We start from the raw sequence: 20,338 nt of genomic DNA on the forward strand, positions 1-20,338 counted from the left end.
ATTTTTTAAATTTAAGATTTTATTTATTTTATCTTTTAGAGAGAGGAAGGAAGGGAGAAAGAGAGGGAGAGAAACATCAATGTGCGGTTGCCTCTCACATGCCCCCTACTGGGGACCTGGCCCGAAACCCAGGCATGTGCCCTCAACTAGGAATAGAACCAGCGACCCTTTGATTTGCAGGCTGGCACTCAACCACTGAGCCACACTAACCAGGGCTAATCCATTTTAAATTTGAGAGCAAAACTGTTTTACAATTAATCAAGAGAACACAAAAGTGTACATTTTCCTCAACTACTTAGACTTCAATGCCTTGCCTTCACTTGCAAATACCACCAGGAGACACGTTTCAGAGGTAAACAGAACTAAAACAGCATTAATTTCCCTTGTGCGGCACCTGGCCTCCAGCAACCCCAGGAAATCATGAGTGGTTCTGCCCTGTGCACCACATATCTCACCCAAAGCAACAGCTTACAAAATTGACTGAACACAGGTGGAAGGAAGCTGTGGAGAGGTGTCAGAACTGTCGGAAATAAACCACTGGGAAGAAAGTTAGGAAACATTAGGGTGAAGGCGAAGTGCTCTCTCCCCCCGCAAAAGCCTGAGAAAACCCTCAGGTTTCCAGTCTTTAGAAAAAGACACTCCAGAGGTGAGGTACAGTTTTTACAAGCACCCCAGCTCAGAGTGTTGCCCCTCCAATAAACAAGAGTTAAAAACGCCTGGCATTTGTATGCCATCCAGTCTCTGATTTTATGTGCACAACATTCCTAAGAGGTGTGGCATGATGGCGAATCTACATAAGAGGAGGAGGAGAAGAGAAGCTGATGTATGGCACCATTTTCCCAGGATCTGGGCCTTTCTACTGCTAGGCCAGGGGCCAAGAACTATAGGCCCCAGCCCAATGCGGCTCATCACCTGTTTTTGCAAAACTCATGAGCTAAGAATTTCAAATGGTTGAAACAATTCAAAAGAATTACTTTGTGGTGTGAAAAATCACATGGAATGCAGTGAGCACAGAGGTTTTGGGACGCAGCCATGCTCGGTTGTCCCTCACTTGCTGTGCCCTGCAACAGCAGGGGCCAGCGGCCGGGCCAGACTGCAGAGACGGCACCGCAGCTCTCAGCCCGCAGAGCCTCAAACATTCACCGTCTGGCCCTTTACAAAACTGTTTCTCCACCTCCGACTAGAGGGAAGTTAGTATTTACAGCTTTCTGAAATGTTCCTACTTTGTCAGGTCCCGCTCAGCTATTCCTTAGCTGCAATTTAAGCCCTAAGGAGAGTATTCCAGACCACAAAGACAATAATACAAGCTTGCAAGAAGTCCTCTTTTCCCTAGGAAGAGTACAATATTGAACTATGCTGGGTGGGTAGCCTGACAGTAAAGAACATTTACTTCCTTTTTAAAATAAAATGCTGAAGAAGAGAGAACATAAATATGTATATGTAAAGAAGGTATTGTCTTGTTACCAGAAATTTAATAAGTCAAAAAACAGAGTTAATTTAAGAGAGTCTAAATATATATTTGGTCTAAATGTATATTCTAGATAACACACGAGGATGAATATTTATATAAGTATAAAACATTAGGTTTTCCTCCTTATTTTCTTCTGCCAACGTGTGCTGCTTAAATTTTGAGGACTGGCCCTGGCTGGGGTGGCTCAGTGGACTGAGCACTGGCCTGTGAACCAAAGGGTCGTTGGTTTGATTCCCAGTCAGGGCACATGCCTGGGTTATAGGCCAGGTCCCCAGCAGAGGGCGTGCAAGAGGCAACTATACATTGATGTTTCTCTCCTTCTTTCTCCTTCCATTCCCCTCTAAAACTAAATAAATAAAATCTTAAAAAAATTTTTTTTTGAGGACTGAAGAAAAATTCCTTGCCTGAAAAACTTAAAGCATCAATGAAAGCAGCGGTAATTACCTAACGCGCAGGGGCCCACTGCGTTTAGCATCTGCAGGCATTCGCCATCCTCTTTGGTGGACTCCTGCCAACACCTTGTGACACTCTGGATGCTGCGTTAAACGACAGTCACAACTTATGTCCCTAATTTTAAGCCTTAGGGACACAAATATTTAAAATTCCTCATTTTGCTTTCAATGGTTAGTTCACCTCTCTGGAGACTCATATTTTAAAATCTAGTATATTAAAATGCCAATCTTCACTGTGCTTTAAGACTCTTACTGAGAGAGGAGAACACAGACTGAGTATCCAGAGAAGGTTTGAGAGAGCAAATGAAAAAAATAAAACAATTCTATGTGAGCTGTTCACCTGTTATACAAAATCCCAATTAGTGGAATTAGACAGGGCAGTCCTCCGTTCCCAAAGCCAGCGGAGCCTTCCGACCCATCTTAACACCTTTCTTCTTCTTCACCTATCAACCTCTTCCCAATTTCAGTGGGTCAATGTATTTGCCTGTGGAACTTCACCTCCACCTCCCAACGGGAGACACAGGTAGGGAACATAAAGAGGAGCTCCCTACACCATGGAGTTCAAGCCATCTCCTTCGGTGATCGCCAGAAGGTTCTGGGATCTAATATGCCTTACACTTTCTATCCCCACAAGTTCATTACATTTAGCTTGATTTCTGCCTCACTGGGAATCGTAACTTCAATGAGATACTTCTCAGACCTCTGAGTTTCTGTAAGTTTGGAGTAGACAGATTAGGTTTGATAGATGTGAGACTTAAGGACTTAAAGCATCAACTTCTTCAGGAACACTGTATGTTCACACAATTAGTAGTCTTCCTCCTATACACCTAGAACTTTTTTCTCCTTAATTCTGAGAGGTCCTAACTTTTTCCTTTAAAATTTACCTGTGCTGCAAACTTAGAGTTCTTGAAGTCAAACTCCTCTGAGTCTATGAAGGCTCACCCAGCTAACTCAGCACCAGGCTGAAGTGAACTTACTGTTTCTTATGGAACTGGAATTTTCTTTGGGCTTCCGAAACAGAACTGGTATTGATCAATTAAACCAGAAAGTTTTCCAAAAGCAGCTGTACGGGTCTACCGAGCCACAGCTGCATTTACACTGGGCCAGGGGTCTTTGTGTTGAAGCTGTAAATTAAGTTCTACATTTCATTTTACATGGGTCACCACCCAATACAAACCTGAGACAGGGCAGCCTCTCTGCAGCAGCTACTGATGCTAGTGACACTAAGCTCTAGATACTCACTAAGGGTTATAGCCTTTTAACTGTTTAAGAGAGTATTAACTGTGTGTAGCACATTCCACAGAGAATATGTAGGAGTTCCTTGTAGAGAGTAACTCCTGTTTACAAACCATCTACCCAGAAAAACTTTCTCTACCACCGTAGACGAATAGTTTAATACACTCTGTATATTTCTATACACACACTTGTACTCTTTTTCATTCCCAACCCTTTGCCTAGTAGGGACTTTTCACTGATGCTGCCTGCAACTACTTGTACTAAAGGTAACCTTCAAGTCATCTTTCAGCATGGCCCGCGGTTAGGCCCTGGCTCACAGGTTCCTTCAGGGAAGCCGTGGAGTCTTCTCCTGCTTCGATGTGGACGGAGCTTTTGGGGGTGATCTTGACTGCCAGCTGTGGCCTTCCCTATGCGCTCTTGGTGAAGAAGGTTCTCTGGGTGTCACGCTCTCGTTACCTTTGGTGGGCCGGGGTGGGGATGATCTCTTCCTCCAAGACGGCAGAAACTCACCTCATCTTGGAGTTTTAACTCCTTTGACTTCATTCACTGTTTTTTTTCTTTTTTTCAGTTTAAACTTTTGTTCTTCCCCACTTTAGGTTTTTCTGTTTCCTTTGCAGAGCTTGCTAGGCATGTCTCTGGCTTACCAGTGGGTTTTAAACTGCCTCAATTCAAGCGGGGCTGCCTCAGAAAATAACAACTGTCTTTTCCTAAATAACTGTTATGTTTCTGATACTGTACTGGAAGCTGCTTTTTATAGTTGGTCTCATTTAACTCTAACAACCCTATGAGACAGGTAGAAATAGTCACATTTTAGAGCGGGGTGAGGCCCTGAGAGGGTGATTTGTATGCTGAGAGTAATGCAGCTGAGGAAGGGTGAGGCAAAAATCTAACTCCAAAGCCCGAACTCTCTCATTGCACGACAGGGCTCTCCGGGTATTTGCTCTATTTCAAGTTCCAGAACAGCAACATCACGTTATTCCTCAATGTCTCTACTCTGATTTTGCCAGCGTGCCCTTCTACCTTTCTCTTATTCACATGGTCCCTGAAATTAAATTTAAAAACTGCTGCAATGTGTTCATTGCATATTTCTTTTTATTGGTAAAGAAATCAGGAAAGAAACTGGACTCCAATTAAATATCACAGCTACACTTTCAAGCCCGCAGTCTCCTTCCCACTGCTGTTTCTGCTTGCATGGCTACACAGATTGCTTCTATGCATCAAGACCGAGTAAACATCACTGCTGTTTATTTCCACTTCCTTAGAAATCCAACACCGACAGGTGCTGCTGTCCTCCTAGAACCCAACGGGAACCCTTAGACTCCAGTGTCTGTGGCCTACAGGCTTACCATCTTGGGCTCTGCCTTTCCAAGACACATTCTGTGTAATTTCTACCTCTCTCGCAAGCTGCCTAAGAGCGCTATGAAACTGGTGCATCGGTGTTAACATGACTTGATGTTCCCTTTCGCTTTCACAACTCTCTGTCCGTGTTTTGTTGTCGGAGAGCTCCGAAAGGTTAAGAAGAACACATTCAACGCATCCTTCTGCTTTTGCATCTAAACAGTCTCCGGCATCCTTGCGAAGTATCTTACAGCATATAGCTGATTAGAACTTCCATGAAGGTAACATTTCAGGGCTGCTATTTGGTCCCTGAAGCTAATGCTGCCCATTTGGTTCTTCAAGTGGAAATCCCTGCAAGTGGTTATCTCTGGGTGGTAGGACAATGGATAATTTTTTCTTTTTTATAACTTTATTTTTCATCTCTTTAATATAAGATATTTTATGTGACTGGGGGGAAGCAGTTTTTTATTTTTGTGTTTTTTAAAGAAAGAAATACACTGCATGAACTTGGATTTCTTCTTCAGTTACACTTAGAGAGATACACAATACCATGCCTCTCTGTTCTTGTCCTAAATTTCCGGTACTGTGTTTGAGGCGGTCTGACCTTGTTATAGCGGCATCCGTCTGGCGTGCTATCGGTGTTTCCGCTCTCCAGCAAGTAAAAAGCAAGACGTCAGAACAAAGGGAAAACCACCATGGCGTAACTGTTTAAAACTATGTAAAAATACCCAAGGCGCAACTGCTTACCAGTAAGCTGTTAAAAAAATATTCAGAGGTTAAAAAAAAGTTTTGAGAAATATCAGCAGACGTCAGTAAGACTGGCAGTTTTCAGCATCCTAGACACAAACGCTTGTGCCTAATGACCGGCATGGTCATCTGAACGGCCCTGCTCGGAGATGAGAGACACGGAGTGCACAAGGCGGGTTACAGGGCTGCTTCACCCTCACTGCGCACAGAGAATAAGCGTGCAACAGAGATGAATCTGAGCGCCGAGAAAAGCAGCCAAAGACCAGAGTCAGTTGTTTCAGCGCTGCATGTTTAGTAGGAAACCACTCATTTTGGCTACAGCTTTAACATCAAAGAGACATTCTCTCACCTGGACAAAAGGTGACAGGACTAGTAATCCAAACCTGAAAGTGGAGGCGGCATCGGGGGGAGGAATACGGAGACACGTACCGTGCAAACATGAGGCCAGTGCTCACATTGCTGTAAAACTCCTTGATTAAGTTCTTCTTTATATAACTCTCTGTAAAAATGTGGAAGCTTAGACATCCAAATGCCGTTGTTATGCTTGTTTAGCATTTCCTTTATGCGGTTTTGAACCTCATCCATTTTGTAAGTGTAAGAGGCAGGAGGCATGACATTTGGTTTTTCAACAGTCTGATTTAAATTACCTTTAAATTAAAAAAAAAATGATAGAATTCACCAAAGTGCTTAATTTAGTTTATCCCCATTGCCTAAGACTTGTGTCTTTAGGCTTCGCTATACTACAGGTTTGTGGGGGTCAAGGAACTTAGAGGGAGCGGTACTAGGCAGAGCAGGACCGTGACAGGCTCACTCCAAGTGGTGACCATGAAATAATCAGCAGGGTCGGGGGCCGCTCACAGAGGGAACCCAGCCCCTTTAGTTTTCAAGGGTACCTCATGTAATTTAAACATCAGAATAATCTTGCTTCCTAAGAATAATGCAACATTATTTAACCAATCATTTTCTAACTGCAACCAAGAAAGGTTAAATTTTAGACAATAATGGTTTACATGCAATGCTGAATTTAAAGTTATGTTCCACAAGGTATGAGAATAATACCTTGGTATGCTTGCTCTGGTGTGGTCGTTCTGCTATTTTAAGAACTATGAAATTCATTCCAAATCTCTTTTAAACTTCACTGGAATACAGAGCAGAGTATTTTTAAAAATTACCAACTACAAGCAAAATACATTCATATCTTAACCACAAAGGATTTCTGCTGGGGTTCAACAATTTTAATTTAATTTAATTTCCTTTTAAGCTGCCTGGTATAGACACACAGGCTGGTTTGAGGACACGAGCCTCTAAGGAGGCCAGAGAGCCAAAGGGCCAGCTGTCCCTGGAGGCTGGCTAGAAGCTGGCTGTGTCCCCCACCGCAGGGCAAGACCTAGCCTTGCTGACACTTACTTTGGATCAGTGAACAAAAGGGCCCAGGATGCCCATCTAAGATGCCTATTAAAGGCACAACTAATTTATTTAATAAGTTCTTCCCAAATAATGATATAAAAATGCCAGAAAAAACTATGAGTTTGTCAGAACCAGCCAGACCACACTGAGAGCGAGAGTGTCAGCACCTGAGGAACAGTTGGAGTTTTGCAAATGCACCTGCTCTGTGGAGCCTACGGAGTCACCAGAGCTCCGGTACCTTTTGTTAAATGAATCAATGAAGTGACCTGGGCTGGCAGGAGGGGCTGTGAGTAAGTGTGCACACAGGATACTCGTGTCTCTTATCACCCTCTGGCTCATTAGACAGTGAGATTTAAAATTCATAAATATGAAATTTAAATTCATTAAATAGTTTCAGGTACACCATCATCTAAAAGCTGGGAACCTAAACTATGTGAAATGACCACTAACGGGTAAATATGACCATAAATGACTCCTCAGGTTAAGAAAACAAGAGACGCGGATGTGCTGCCATGTGAAGCAACCCTCCTGAGTAGGTCCCTTTGGTTCTGCAGAAAACGTTTATTCTAATTTAAAATGATTTACAACCTCTAAAGGGTATATAACTACACTGAGGAGTCATGTTTCAGAAAATGCGTATGTTAAAGTAATTGACAAATGGAAATCGTATTGTTCAATTAACTTACGTAAGAAATACTGTAGGTATGTTCTTATGGGGAAAAAATGATTTCAACTCAGTAAGAATCCCACTTAAAGCAGCAAATCCTTCATAATCACATTTAAATAACATGGACACAAGTGGCAATTCTGGAAACACTGCGTCCCTCAGGTGGGGCTAGAGGCAGGGGATTTGTACCTTGCTTGGAGGAAACAAGATGATAAGTGGGTGCATTTCTAATCTTCAGATTCTTTGACTTTGTATTTTGTCTCCAATTGTTTTCTTTACAGTCCCTTTGGGATTTTATAACCCAAGGAATCATTTATATTCACATTTAAATGCCCAGAGTATCTGAAATGATTTTATGAGTTCAGGTCCTGTATTTAGGTACTTTAAATCTTACCCTGAATGAATGAGAGGGTGACAACAGACACAAGTATCTCCGCAGGGGACACGTGGAATAGAAACAGAACAGGTCTGGTGTGGAAAATGTCTCAAGTCAGAATAACGATGGTATCATTAAGGTATTATTTTCTCTTTAGATCATGTCAATTCCTAACTCAAAGAAATTAGGAAAGAGGGAGGACAGATACATTCCAACTAGAAGAAGGTGAGAGTAGATGTCAAAAGTCACCACCAGAGAGTTTTCTTGGGGCTCTGAGGCTCTAGAAGCCAAAATGCACGGTGAGGAAAATGTTTAGAAAATATTACCACTCATTTCTTTAGTGTAGGCCCTTGAGAGATGCATCTGAAAAGGAGGTGGGAAGGATGCTCTTGGGCTAAACCTAAAGTATAATTAAAAAAGTAAATTAAAATTCAAATAATATAAAATCAACACCAAGTTTTAAACACTCTACTTTTCATTAGCGTCTCTGTGGCATGGAATGGGAAAACAAGTCATGAACTATTTCAAAATGAGTTAAACAAGAATATACCTGATTCAGCTTTCATGTTTCATATTCACCCAACGAAAAGGTATTAAAAGCTAAATTTAAACTAGGGCTATAAAAGAACTTGGAAGTCAGAGTTCCAATTAATCACCTTTAAGGAACCAGCAATACGAAATGAAAAAAAATGCAAATAATAAACAGTTGAGCACAGAGACTATTTGGGAGCATAACTAAAAACTGAAGGACTTGTATCACCAGATGCTGAAATGTATTATAAAGTTACAACACTTAGAATAGTTGGACAGATAGGTAAAATTGTAGAGAGCTTAGAAACACTCCATTTACATTATACCTTAGCACACGATGAAAGTGGCATCTCAAACCAAAGAAGGAATTGCTGAAACAAGTACTTAGAAAAAAATAAACACAGACTTCCCACCTTACACACTCACCAAAATAATTTTATATGAATTATATTGGATATATATAGCAAAATTTTTTCCAAATATGAGGACAAGGAAAGAAGCCACACACAGAGACAGAACTAGTTCGCGTCCATGTCTGTCTCCCTCACTCCAAGTGTCTTAGTCGCCTGTGTTCCCTGTGCCCCGTGCTTGGCACACACAAGGAAGAGTGAATGCTGTAGGAATGAATGCAATCATATAGAATTTGTGGTTGAGGTTTTTTTCTTTCAGCACTAGAAACTATGCCATTGTTTCCTCCCTGGTTGTGGATGAGAAATCCACTATCATTGACTGGTATTCCCCTACAGGTGACCTGTCATTTCTCTGGCTGTTTTCAAATTTTTTTCTTTGCCTTTAGTTTTCAGAAGTTTAATTATGAGGTGTCTCAGTGTGGTTTTCTTTAGATTCATCCTATCTGTAATTCTCTAAGTTTCTTAAATCTGCAGGTTTACGTCCTTAGCCAAATTTGAGATGTTTTTGGCCATTGTGCCGTCAATGAGTGAGACTCATTTGAGCCTCACTCTCTCTTCTCCTTCTGCAACTCCGACAATAGAAACATAAGATCTTTCTTATTTTTCCCATAGGTCCCCAAGGACTCTGCTAGTTTTTCCCTGTAGGCCCCCCCAGGATTTGCTAGCTGTTAATCTGTTTTGGTTTGGTTTGATTTTTTGACATCTGTTTATGCTGCTGTTAGACTGGCTAATTTCTATTGTTCTATCTTCAAGTTTACTGATTCTTTCCTCTGTCATATTCATTCTGTTACTGAGCTCATCCAGTGCATTTTTTTATTTCGGTGTTACATTCTTCAGTACTATAGTTTCCATTTTGGTTCTTTTTCCTATGTTCTATTTCTCTGGTGAATTTCCCACTTTTTCAAAAATATTTGCAATTGCTCATGGCAACATTTTTATGACAGCTGCCTTAAAATCCTTGTGTGATGATTCTAACACCAGATGCATCTTGGTGTTGGTGTCTGTTGGTCATCTATTCTCATTCAAGTAGTCATTTTGCTCATTCTTAGTATAATGAGTGTTTTGTTTGTTTGTTTTTTGTACACTGGACATTAGGAAATATGTTAGGACACTATGGGTCCTATTTAAATGTCCTATTTTAGCAAGCATTTACCTTGTTTAGGTTTAGCACATGGCTCCTAGTCTGCTTTTGCAGGCTGTGGTTCCACCGATAACTTAGTTTTCAAGGCCCTTATAGTACTATTCTGGTGTGATACATTCACCTGTTGCTGCCGGGGCGTCTGCTTGATCTCTGCAGTGCTGCCCACGGGAGCACTTCTTTGGGCCTGGTGGAGAATGCTCCAGGTGCAGACGCTAGGCTGCAGGTCAGAGAGCACAAGCTTGGGCCCACTGTTCAGGCTGCTGTCAGGGCCCCACACAATCACTGCTGGTGCTACTTGCAGGGATGGAGGTTCTCTGACCTGAGCCACCTAGTGCCACTAGGAGACACCAGATCGTGGGGTGGAGAATGCTCCCCAGGCCTCACAATCCAGGATGCCTGATTTTCCTATCATTATATAGATTTAATTCAAAAATGGGACTTTGAAATTTAGGCATATAACCAGAGGAGACAATCATACCTCAGTCACATACTGAACCCACCTACTGCTTTCAGCCAATCTCCAAGTTTTAACTATGAATTTTCTAGACCTTATCAAAATTATAATAACCATAAACAACATTAAACATTTACATTATGGCAAATATTTAAGGGTTACTTTATAAAAACACCAAAATTTAAAAATTAATATCCCTTTACGTAACTTGAAACAATTCTTTCTAAATATTCTAGTTTTGTGGTGGGAGGGTGCTAATGTTGGGGAAACTAGGGCAACTAGCTTTTGCACAAATGGAATTTTTGAACACTGAGTTAAAGGGTTTGGCCTATGGGTTGTAGTTTGCTGACCTGCATGACCTTTTTAAAACCGTAAAACTTAGAGTTGGAAATGAAATCTGAGATCACCTAGTTAACATTTTCATTGGACAAACGAGGACACCACAGCCCCAAAAGACAAAACAATTCCACTCACTTCCCCTGGCTTATGAATGGCAGCATGCAAGCTCAGACTCTAAGGTTGTGTTACTGTCGCCAGCCCGGCACTCTGATGCGTGGATGCGTTGTGCGACTGCAGAATTACAGATCGATTACTGGGTACAGTGGGCTGTGCAAATAAATCAGATTTTGTTTCAAATTCCAAAATTAATGACAAGAAAGGTCTTTAGTTGTAAGTTATGCTGAAATAGCATCTTGGGACAATTCATGAGAGCTTTTAAGGTGAATTTCACAAGGAAAGAATACCAAAACTATGGAGAAAATATAAAATGGAGATATTCAGAGAATGACATTCATGCAGCCAGAGAAGTGGACCTACTAGCAAGGAAGCCCTTCTCTGCAACACGTGAACTTACACTAGACAGAACAGAAAGTGCTTCCTTGCCCTGAACATACACTTTAACACCGAGCACCCTAGGTTCACTGACCCTGTCCTTTCAGCCAAAGTGCAAATACCTGTTGTTGGCAGGCATGGTCACGGGCCTCTGCACTGGAACATCTTTGAATACTTCACTTCCAATGTTTGCATGCAGTGTGTAAGGAGGCATTTGAGCAACATACTTAATTCCAAGAGAGCTTCCTCTGTCTCTTGACAGTGCTGGATTAGGCTTTTTGCTGATAGAAAGATCTGAAGAAAATCCTGGTTGTCTGAGAGTTGCTTTTGGTTTTCCTATGAAGACAGATATAGAGAATGGGATTAATTAGCTTCCCAAACCCCAGTTTCATCAGGCCACTCCCCTGTGCAGATGTCCTGTGGGTCTCCACTCTCCCAGCAGAGTGAGAGAAAATGAGGAAGTAGCCACTTGAAGGTTGGTCAGTGGGGGAGGTGTAGATTGGTGCGTATTTAACGATGAGGTTCTTCCAAATGTGGTTTCATCTACTAGACTGGCCAGCTACTCTCCCCCATTTACCAAATAACATTTCAGTGGCGGCCTCCTCATGCTCTTACAAACGCAGCACACTCCACCATATCTCGGTCCTCCCATGTCTTCTCCATCGATTTAAACTCTTCCCATCACCTGCAGTCTGGGTTCAAGTCTCCTCTTCAAAATAAAGGCCTCCATTGCCATTCTGACTCACCTAAAATGCCCGCTGAGGCATTCAGGCATCTGTTCTTTCCTATTACCACTGAACTATTTCTTAGAATCCAGTTTTAAGACTGACTATAAGTTCAGTAAACCCAGGCTGAGTTGCCTATTTAACACCTTTGTACACTATGTAATTCACGTTTTTTTGAAAATAGAGGATTTATACTAAAAGAAATGCTTTGCTAAATAAGACATTAAATCACAGTTCTTGGCTCATCCAACACTCTGGATGGGGCTTTCCCTCAAATAACCTAAAAGCATAAAGCCAGATTTTGCCATCAGCAATTAAAATCCCCTCTGAGTGACTTCGCACTGAGTAATTACCTCATTTAGTAAATCATGCTCACTGTGTTCGCTTAATTTCAAATGGAAACACTAGCTTCAGGATCTCACCCTTGACATATGGATGTTTAAATGTTTGTCATGAGCACAAGCAACGTTTCCATTAACCCCGCGTCAGTGTGTGCGTAAATAGGCTTACATTTTTTTAGCGCGTGGAAAGACCTCACCTTCTAGAAAAAACGGCATGGCTTTCTTTACTCTCATCTGACAATTAACTTGCCGCCCAGTTTTCCTTTTAGAACTCCTCTGACGGGCCACGAGCTGAGCGATTCTTGCAGTTTCTGAGCAGGCCACAGCATAACAGGTGATCTATTCACGAGAGGCAAAGTGAGAGGAGAAACGATGCTCAGATACACTAGTGCCCAGAGGCCAGTTTTTCAAAAGGGGATCTCAGCGAGTTTCCATGTCCCAAATCAAGCCGTATGCAAACATTCACGTCTCTCTCTCCTTGAGAATGTTAGAGCAAAACTATATTCTCTCCAGAGAAATCAAGTACATGGAATAATCTTCTTTGCTTAAATTGAAAATGTCATTTATTCCTTAATCTGATATCTATTAAGCATCTACAATATGCTATGTACTATGGGATTAACAAATGAACCAAAAGAAACCTGTGATCTACATGTTTACCTCATATAATCTGTGAGATACATTTTATTCCATTTTAAATAATGAGAAACAGAGGCTCAGAAAAGTTAGCAACTCTCCGAAGTCACACAGCTAGGCCAGCTCTCTGAATCCAAAGCAGGTACTCGTAGCTGCTATGTTGCATTACCTCCCAAAGGCCACTCAGTCCTGGTCTTGCCACTGCACAGATGAGCTGGGCGACTTAGGGCAAATCAGTTCACCTCCCTAATCTCAGGACAAACCCAGTGTCACAGGGCTTAGATCTGGGGTCAGTGGAGCCATAGGACTCCATGGAGGTGCCTCGGGGGCCTCACAGTGGCAAGGGTGTGAAGGTTAGCTGGGCAAGTAGAGGGCCAGGACCCTCTGCTCCTGCTTAAAACACAGCAGCTCAGCTTTATACCTTTTTGGAAAAAAATTGGTGTGACATATAGGATATTTGAAAAAAATATTTTTAAAAAGTACATAGCTATTAGGACTAGATCATCTCTAAAGCCCCATCTGCTATGTAAGTCTTTGATTCTAAGCTGAATTCAAGAACAGGAAAGCCAAAACAAGCCAAACAGGTTCCTACTCTTTGGGCCAGTATTTCCGTTCCTAAAAACATGTTGTAAGAATATGATTTGAAAGAAGAAAAGTTACATACCCAAATATGTTCACTAGGGGCTATTCTAATAGTCAGAACCTGGAAACATTGAAGATGTCCAAAATAGGGAAATAAAGAGTCTCAGTAACTATATGAAGGATTATTAATTTATTAATTCATTCAGATATTTTATCATTCATACATTTAACATTTATTAAGCACCAACTATTAGGGATGAAAAACAATCTCTCATCCTCAAGAAACGGAGGATGGAGAAAGAGACAAAGAGACTGAATAGAAAACGTTGTTTCGAGTAGCACCGGGATGTATCACAAGATGCCAAGGAGAAAGCATGGCTTAAATGGTTTAAATCTCTCTGGAAGAACCAGGGATGCTGAAGAAAGTTTTTTATTAATACAAGACTTAATTAATTTATACCTGCTTCTTACAATGATTATTACAGATTAGGGGAACCTCCCCTTCGACCGCCCCCGAGCAGGGGAGTGAGGTGGAACACGAGCATTTGGAAGTGTCCATCTGGTCGGGAGTCAGGAGGACACTGGGGACCCGAGGAAAACAGCTGCAGCAGGTTTACAAGGGACAGGTGTGATGTTTGGCAGTTGCGGTCTCCAGTGCAGCTATTTCATTTGGATGCTGAGACTGCATAAACCTCAATTTTTAAATTTCTTAATGCATTTCAAATCTTATTTTTACAACAGAAAAAATTTGAGGGGTTAACCAAAGGAATCCGAATCTGGCTGTGCTTGCATGCTGCTCTCTCTACCAATCCCAAACCACTTTTCACTTTGACTTCTGCCACGGTTATGGGACTGCAAGTGCCAGACACGCGGTGAAGAACTGGTTTGACTTTTCTGACGCACACAATCACCTCCTTACCTCACCAGGTCTACTGGTCTCTATCCTGACAACTGCTGGCACACTTCTCAGATAGGCTTCTAGCGTAGGGTAACCTAACTGCTTGAAGGGGATCCAGTCTCCAGTCAAGGATTTGTACTCTCCTTGGAGCCGAGGCAATGCTATTCCATTCTTATGAGACTGTAGAACGGCTCGTAGCATTTTTGAAACCAGATCAGCTTCCAGCATCTTCACCTACAAGAGCACAGTAGAAGATTACTGTGAGATGATTCATTAGCTTGTGAATTCAAGTTGAGTTTCAGAGCGTACACTAGATTATTCCATAAATTGTTACTGGATACCTTCTGTGCTATTACAACACAGGGCAGGAACTGCTAGGGTAGAGAAAAGCACAGAATATTACGAGAACACAGAGGAAGTCGGAAAGGCACAAAGACTAGCCTGCAGGAGGAAGATGTCAGGGAATGCTTCCCAGAGGAGGGAAGGCTCAAAAGAAAACCTAAAGAACACAAGAGAATCAACCAGGCAAGGAAGAAAAGGGTGTGTGTGTGTGCGTGTGTGCATGTGTGTGTGTGTGTGTGTGAAGGGAGGCAGACATGGGTAGAGGGATCAGCCCCAAGTAGAGGGAACAGAAAGTGCAAAAGGCACAGTGGCGAGAAAGAAGAACACGGCTGATTCTGAGAGTTCCAGGTAGTTAAACGGCTGGACATGACTGAACAAAGACTCCAAGCTAAGGACTGAAAGATAGGGACGGAAGGCATGGGAAGAGCAGACCCAGAGGAGACTATCATATCACACTAGTATGCTTGCATTTTTGCCAAAAGTAATGTGGGGCCTTGGAGGGATTTTAACTAGGGGGATAAAATGATGCGCTCTGCATTTTAGGATCATCACTATTCAGTAGTGGGGAAGATAAATTAGAAGCAGAAAGATTAATGACTTGCAAAAATACTTAGAAATGTGGAGGACCTGAAAACAGGGCCTTAGGAATAAACAACAAAAAAAATCAATTTGAGAACTAATGAAGAGGTGAAATCAACAGGAACTGATTAACTGGTTTGGATAATGAGGGAGGTTCCAAGTTCCTATCTTAGAAGCATGGTGGACAGTAATGACCCACACTGAGGTGAAGCTGAGGCAGGTTTGCAATAAGGGAAGAGAGTGAATTAATTTTGGACGTGGGAGTTTGCGATACTCACAGGGCATCCACAGAGCTATATACTTACTAGGAATGCAAGTCAGAGGTCTGAGCTGGTTACAGATTGCTGGCCATCAGCATATACATGGTATTTGGTGAGTAGAGAGTCAAAAACAAAGCTAAGGATGGACCTTCGTGGAAGGCTGTCATTTAAGGAACATGCAGAGGAAGAAGAATTTATAAAAGGCTGAGAAAAGGGGACCAGAGAACAAGAAGCAGAAAAGGCAGAGTCACAATGTCACATAAACAAGAAGAAGAAAGAACCAAGAAGAATGGCATCTTCGAAACTGTCATACACAGCAAACAAGCGAGAGGGAAAAAAAGGAAAGTGACTACTGAATTTTGGTACCTAGGAAATCCATGAGGACCTTGACTAAGAATTTTCATTGATCAGTAACAATCATGTTTCAAAAGTAACCACTCGAATTTTCTTTAGACTAATGGTACACAGAATGAAGATAGATTTGGAGAATGACATTCAAGCTACCAGGAAAACTGAACTTAGCCCTTCACTAAAGGAAGGAGAAAGAATAAGCCATGGACAACTTATATTTCCTTCAACAGTGCTACCCAATAGAACGTTCTGTGATGATGAAAACGGTTTACATCCATGCTGTCCAACACGGTACCCAACAGCCACATGAACTACTAAGCACCCGAAATGTGGCCAACATGACTGAGAACCAGATTTTAATTTAAATTAAACATGGTTATTAAATGCCATATTGGACAGCGGAGAATTCTATCAATTTCTTCATTTGTCCTTTTGAAAATGGAGACAAAATATTAGCTCAAGTGTGGGCCCTTTTAATTATAAATATGACACTTAAATGATAGCAACATTTAAATGGCAAATGACCTAGGTATTCATTATGTACTTCTCTTCATTAAATATCAACTGTTTTTCGAATTGTCACCAGCAGCACCAACATCATTTAATACTATAATCTAGGAAAGTCCCATACTAGGTCAATATTCTTATTCTCTCTATAGATAGATAAACAGATAGAAACACACACGTATACATATATACATACATATTTATATATTTCAAAACCTTCACTTAGGTATAATTTATATATACTACATTTTATTGTATATAAATTATATCCATGTATTTTTAAATTTTTATTTATTTTAATATATTTTATTGATTATGCTATTATAGTTGTCACATTTTTTTCTTTTATTCCCCTCTGTCCTGTACTCCCCCTCCCACCAGCATTCCCCCACCTTAGTTCATGTCCACAACCTCCCCGTCTATTTTGTAGCTACCATTTATGCTTCTTATTCCCTGTATGTTTTTCCCCATTCTCCTCCCTCCCCCTCCCTGCCGATAACCCTCCATGTGATCTCTATTTCTGTGATTCTGTTCCTGTTCTAGTTGTTTGCTTAGTTTATTTTTGTTTTTGTTTTTTTAGGTTCAGTTGTTGATAGTTGTGAGTTTGTTGTCATTTTACTGTTCATATTTTTTTATCTTCTTTTTCATAGATAAGTCTCTTTAATATTTCATATAATAAGTGCTTGGTGATGATGAACTCCTTTAACTTGACCTTATCTGGGAAGCACTTTATCTGCCCTTCTATTCTAAATGATAGCTTTGCTGGATAGAGTCATCTTGGATGTAGGTCCTTGCCTTTCATAACTTTGAATACTCTTTCCAGCCCCTTCTTGCCTGCAAGGTTTCTTTTGAGAAATCAGCTAATGTTCTTATGGGAACTCCTTTGTAGGTAACTGTGTCCTTTTCTCTTGCTGCTTTTAAGATTCTTTTGTTATCTTTAATCTTGGGTGATGTAATTATGATGTGCCTTGGTGTGTGCTTCCTTCAGTCCAACCTTTTTGGGACTCTCTGAGCTTCCTAGACTTTCTGGAAGTCTATTTCCTTTGCCAGATTAGGGAAGTTCTCCTTCATTATGTTTTCAAATAAATTTTCAATTTCTTGCTCTTCCTCTTCTCCTTCTGGCACCCCTATGATTTGGATGTTGGAATGTTTAAAGTTGTCCCAGAGGTTCCTAAGCCTCTTCTCATTTTTTTGAATTCTTGTTTCTTCATTCTGTTCTGGTTGAATGTTTATTTCTTCCTTCTGGTGCAAATCCTTAATTAGAGTCCTAGTTTCCTTCCCTTCACTGTTGGTTCCCTGTATATTTTCCTTTATTTCACTTTTCATAGCCTTCATTTCTTCCTCTATTTTGTGACCATACTCAACCAATTCTGTGAGCATCCTGATTACCAGTGTTTTGAACTGTGCATCTGATAGGTTGGCTATCTCTTCATCGCTTAGTTTTATTTTTTCTGGAGCTTTGATCTGTTCTTTCATTTGGGCCATTTGTTCTTTCATTTTTTTTTGTCTTGGTGGTCCTGTTATGTAGTAAGGGGTGGAGCCTTAGATAATCGCCAGAGTGGGGCTATCCATGTCACTATGCTATGGGGATGTGTGGGGGGGAGGGGTCGGAGAGGGAACAATGCCACTTGCTCAGCTTTCGGCCAGCTTTGTCACTTCCTCCGCTACCCACAAGCAAATTGGGCCCTTCTGGTGGTGATTCCCGGGTGGGTGGGTTTGTGTACGTTCTAGGACCCTGTGGGTCTCTCCAACGAACTCTCCTGTGAGGCTGGGAGTTTCTCCTGCCACCCCAACTCCCACAGGTTTTTACAATCAGAGGTTTTGAGGCTTCATTTCCCTGCTCTGGAACCCTGGTTTGCTCGGTCTGTCTCACTCCGCAGTTGTTCCTCCAGGTTTATCTGCACGTGAATGTGGGACCGCCCGCTCTGCCAGCCTCTGCCTTGGTATGAGTCCTCTCCGCCCCAACTGCCCATCTCCGCCCCTCCTACTGATCTGGATGAATGTTTCTTCTTTAACTCCTTGGTTGTCAGACTTCCATACAATTTTCTGGCAGTTCTGGTTATTTTTTGTTTTTAAATTTGTTGTTGTGCTTCTTTTGGTTGTGCAAGGAGGCAAAGTATATCTACCTATGCCTCCATCTTGGCTGGACGTCTGACGTGTCTTGAGTTTTGAAAAATATACAAATACACTCTTGCAATCATTACCACAATCAAGATACAGACATTTCCACCACCAAAAAAATTCCCTCATGTGGGGTGCATAATTATGTACAAGTAAAACGTACAACAACAATAGCACAAAGAATGACAGAGAGGAACTGGAAGTATACTATTGGAAGGTTCTTATATTGTATATAAAGTAGTATAATATTATTTGAAAGTGGAATGTGATAAAGACATAACTTGTAAATGCTAGGGCAACCACTAAAAATTTTTAAAGAGGTATAACTAATAAGCCAGTAGTAAAAATAAAATAAAAATTCAATTAAAAAGCGGGCAGAAGTAAAAAAACTGGAAGGCAATAATAAAGATGAGAGCAAAAGGAAAACAATAATAACAAGGAACAGATAGGGCAATTAGAAAACAGCCAGCAAAATGCTAGATTTAAAGCCAATCTTACCAATAATTATATGTAAATGACCAAAATATTCCAATAAAAAGTTATAGATTGGCAGAGGGGATATAAAGGCAAGACTTACCAAGTACTATCCAAAAGAAGCCTATTTTAAATATAAATGAATAGGTTAAAAGGAAAAAGAAAAAGACATGGCATGCTAACACATGGCTGTATTCATATCAGAACAAGGAATATTGCCAGGGATAGAGAGAGACATTACATAGTAATTAAGGAATTAATTCATCAGGAAGACACAACAACCCTAAGTGAGGCCGCACACACAGTCAGAACTTCAGAACACACAGAGCAGAGCCCACAGAGCTGAGAGAAGAAACAGATTCACAGTTACGGTTGCAGACTTCGAAACTCCTTTCTCAGTTAGTAGAACCAGTAAGCAAAAAAATCAGTAAGGATACAGAAGAGCTGGACAACACTATCAACCAAACTAATCTAACTGATATTTACAGAATATTCCACTCCAACAACAGAGTGCCATTCTTTTCAAGAGCACTCGGTACATCCACCCAGATGAAATATATTCTGAAACTTAAAACAATCCTTGACCAATTTAGAATAACTGAAATCACACAAAGAATATACTATGACCAGAACAAAATTAAGTTAGGTGTCAATAATATTAATATATGTATTGGTAAATTTAATGACATAATTCTAAATAACCAAGGATCAAAGAGTAAGGCTCCCCCGAACCAGAAATTATTTTTAAATAAATGAAAACACAATATATAAAAATTTAGTGGTTGCAGTTAAAGCAGTATTTAGAGGGAAATTTATAGCATTATATGGTCATGTTAGAAAAGAATGGTCCCAAATCAGTGATCTAATCTACAACTCTGAGAACAAAACAGAGTAAATTATAACAAAAGTAAGTAGAAGGAAGGACATAATAAAGATAAGAGCAAAATAAGTACTGAAATGATGAAACAGATCTGTAATGAAATAGAAAAACAGTAGAGAAAAAAATGAAAACAAAACTAGTTTTAAAAAAAGATATCAATAAAATTGATAAAGGCAGATTAATCAAGAAAAATATAGCAAACACAAATTACCAAAAATGGGATTGAAAAGGGGGCCACCAATTCATCAGGAAGACAAAACAATCCTACAGCCATTTAAAAGAAAATGTTATGAATAATTTATGCCAATCAATTTGGTAATTTAGATAAGATACACAAATTCATTGAAAGACACAAATTCCAAAGCTTACCTAAAAAGATAACCTCAATATCACTTACATCTGTTAGATAAACTGAATTTGTAGTTATAAACCTTCACACAAGGAAAACTAAAAGCCAAGATGGCTTTATTGGGAAATTATACCTAACACTTAAGGAAGAATTGATACCACTTCTACACACATTCTTCCACAAAATATAGGGGACGGGAACACTCCTGAACTCATTTTATGACGCCAGCATT

The 20,338-nt window shown here is 40.6% G+C and overlaps 1 protein-coding gene across 2 annotated transcripts in view; it reads right to left on the bottom strand.

The window, feature by feature from the left end:
• Positions 1-20,338, bottom strand: part of TDRD7 (tudor domain containing 7) — a 61,814-nt gene that overhangs the window by 33,605 nt on the left and 7,871 nt on the right. The window contains exons 2-6 of one of the 2 annotated variants that reach the window (XM_045195134.2): positions 14,265-14,477; positions 12,325-12,466; positions 11,184-11,397; positions 8,021-8,094; positions 5,674-5,891 (exon numbers count right to left, since the gene is read on the bottom strand). In XM_045195134.2, the coding sequence (XP_045051069.2) occupies positions 5,674-5,891; positions 8,021-8,094; positions 11,184-11,397; positions 12,325-12,466; positions 14,265-14,471 (855 nt within the window). In that variant the 5' untranslated portion in view covers positions 14,472-14,477. The remainder of the gene's footprint in view (positions 1-5,673; positions 5,892-8,020; positions 8,095-11,183; positions 11,398-12,324; positions 12,467-14,264; positions 14,478-20,338) is intronic. The other variant, XM_045195135.2, reaches the window with a different exon arrangement.

The sequence above is a fragment of the Desmodus rotundus genome, chromosome 1 (genome assembly GCF_022682495.2).
Source record: "Desmodus rotundus isolate HL8 chromosome 1, HLdesRot8A.1, whole genome shotgun sequence".
Taxonomy (NCBI): Eukaryota; Metazoa; Chordata; class Mammalia; order Chiroptera; family Phyllostomidae; genus Desmodus; species Desmodus rotundus.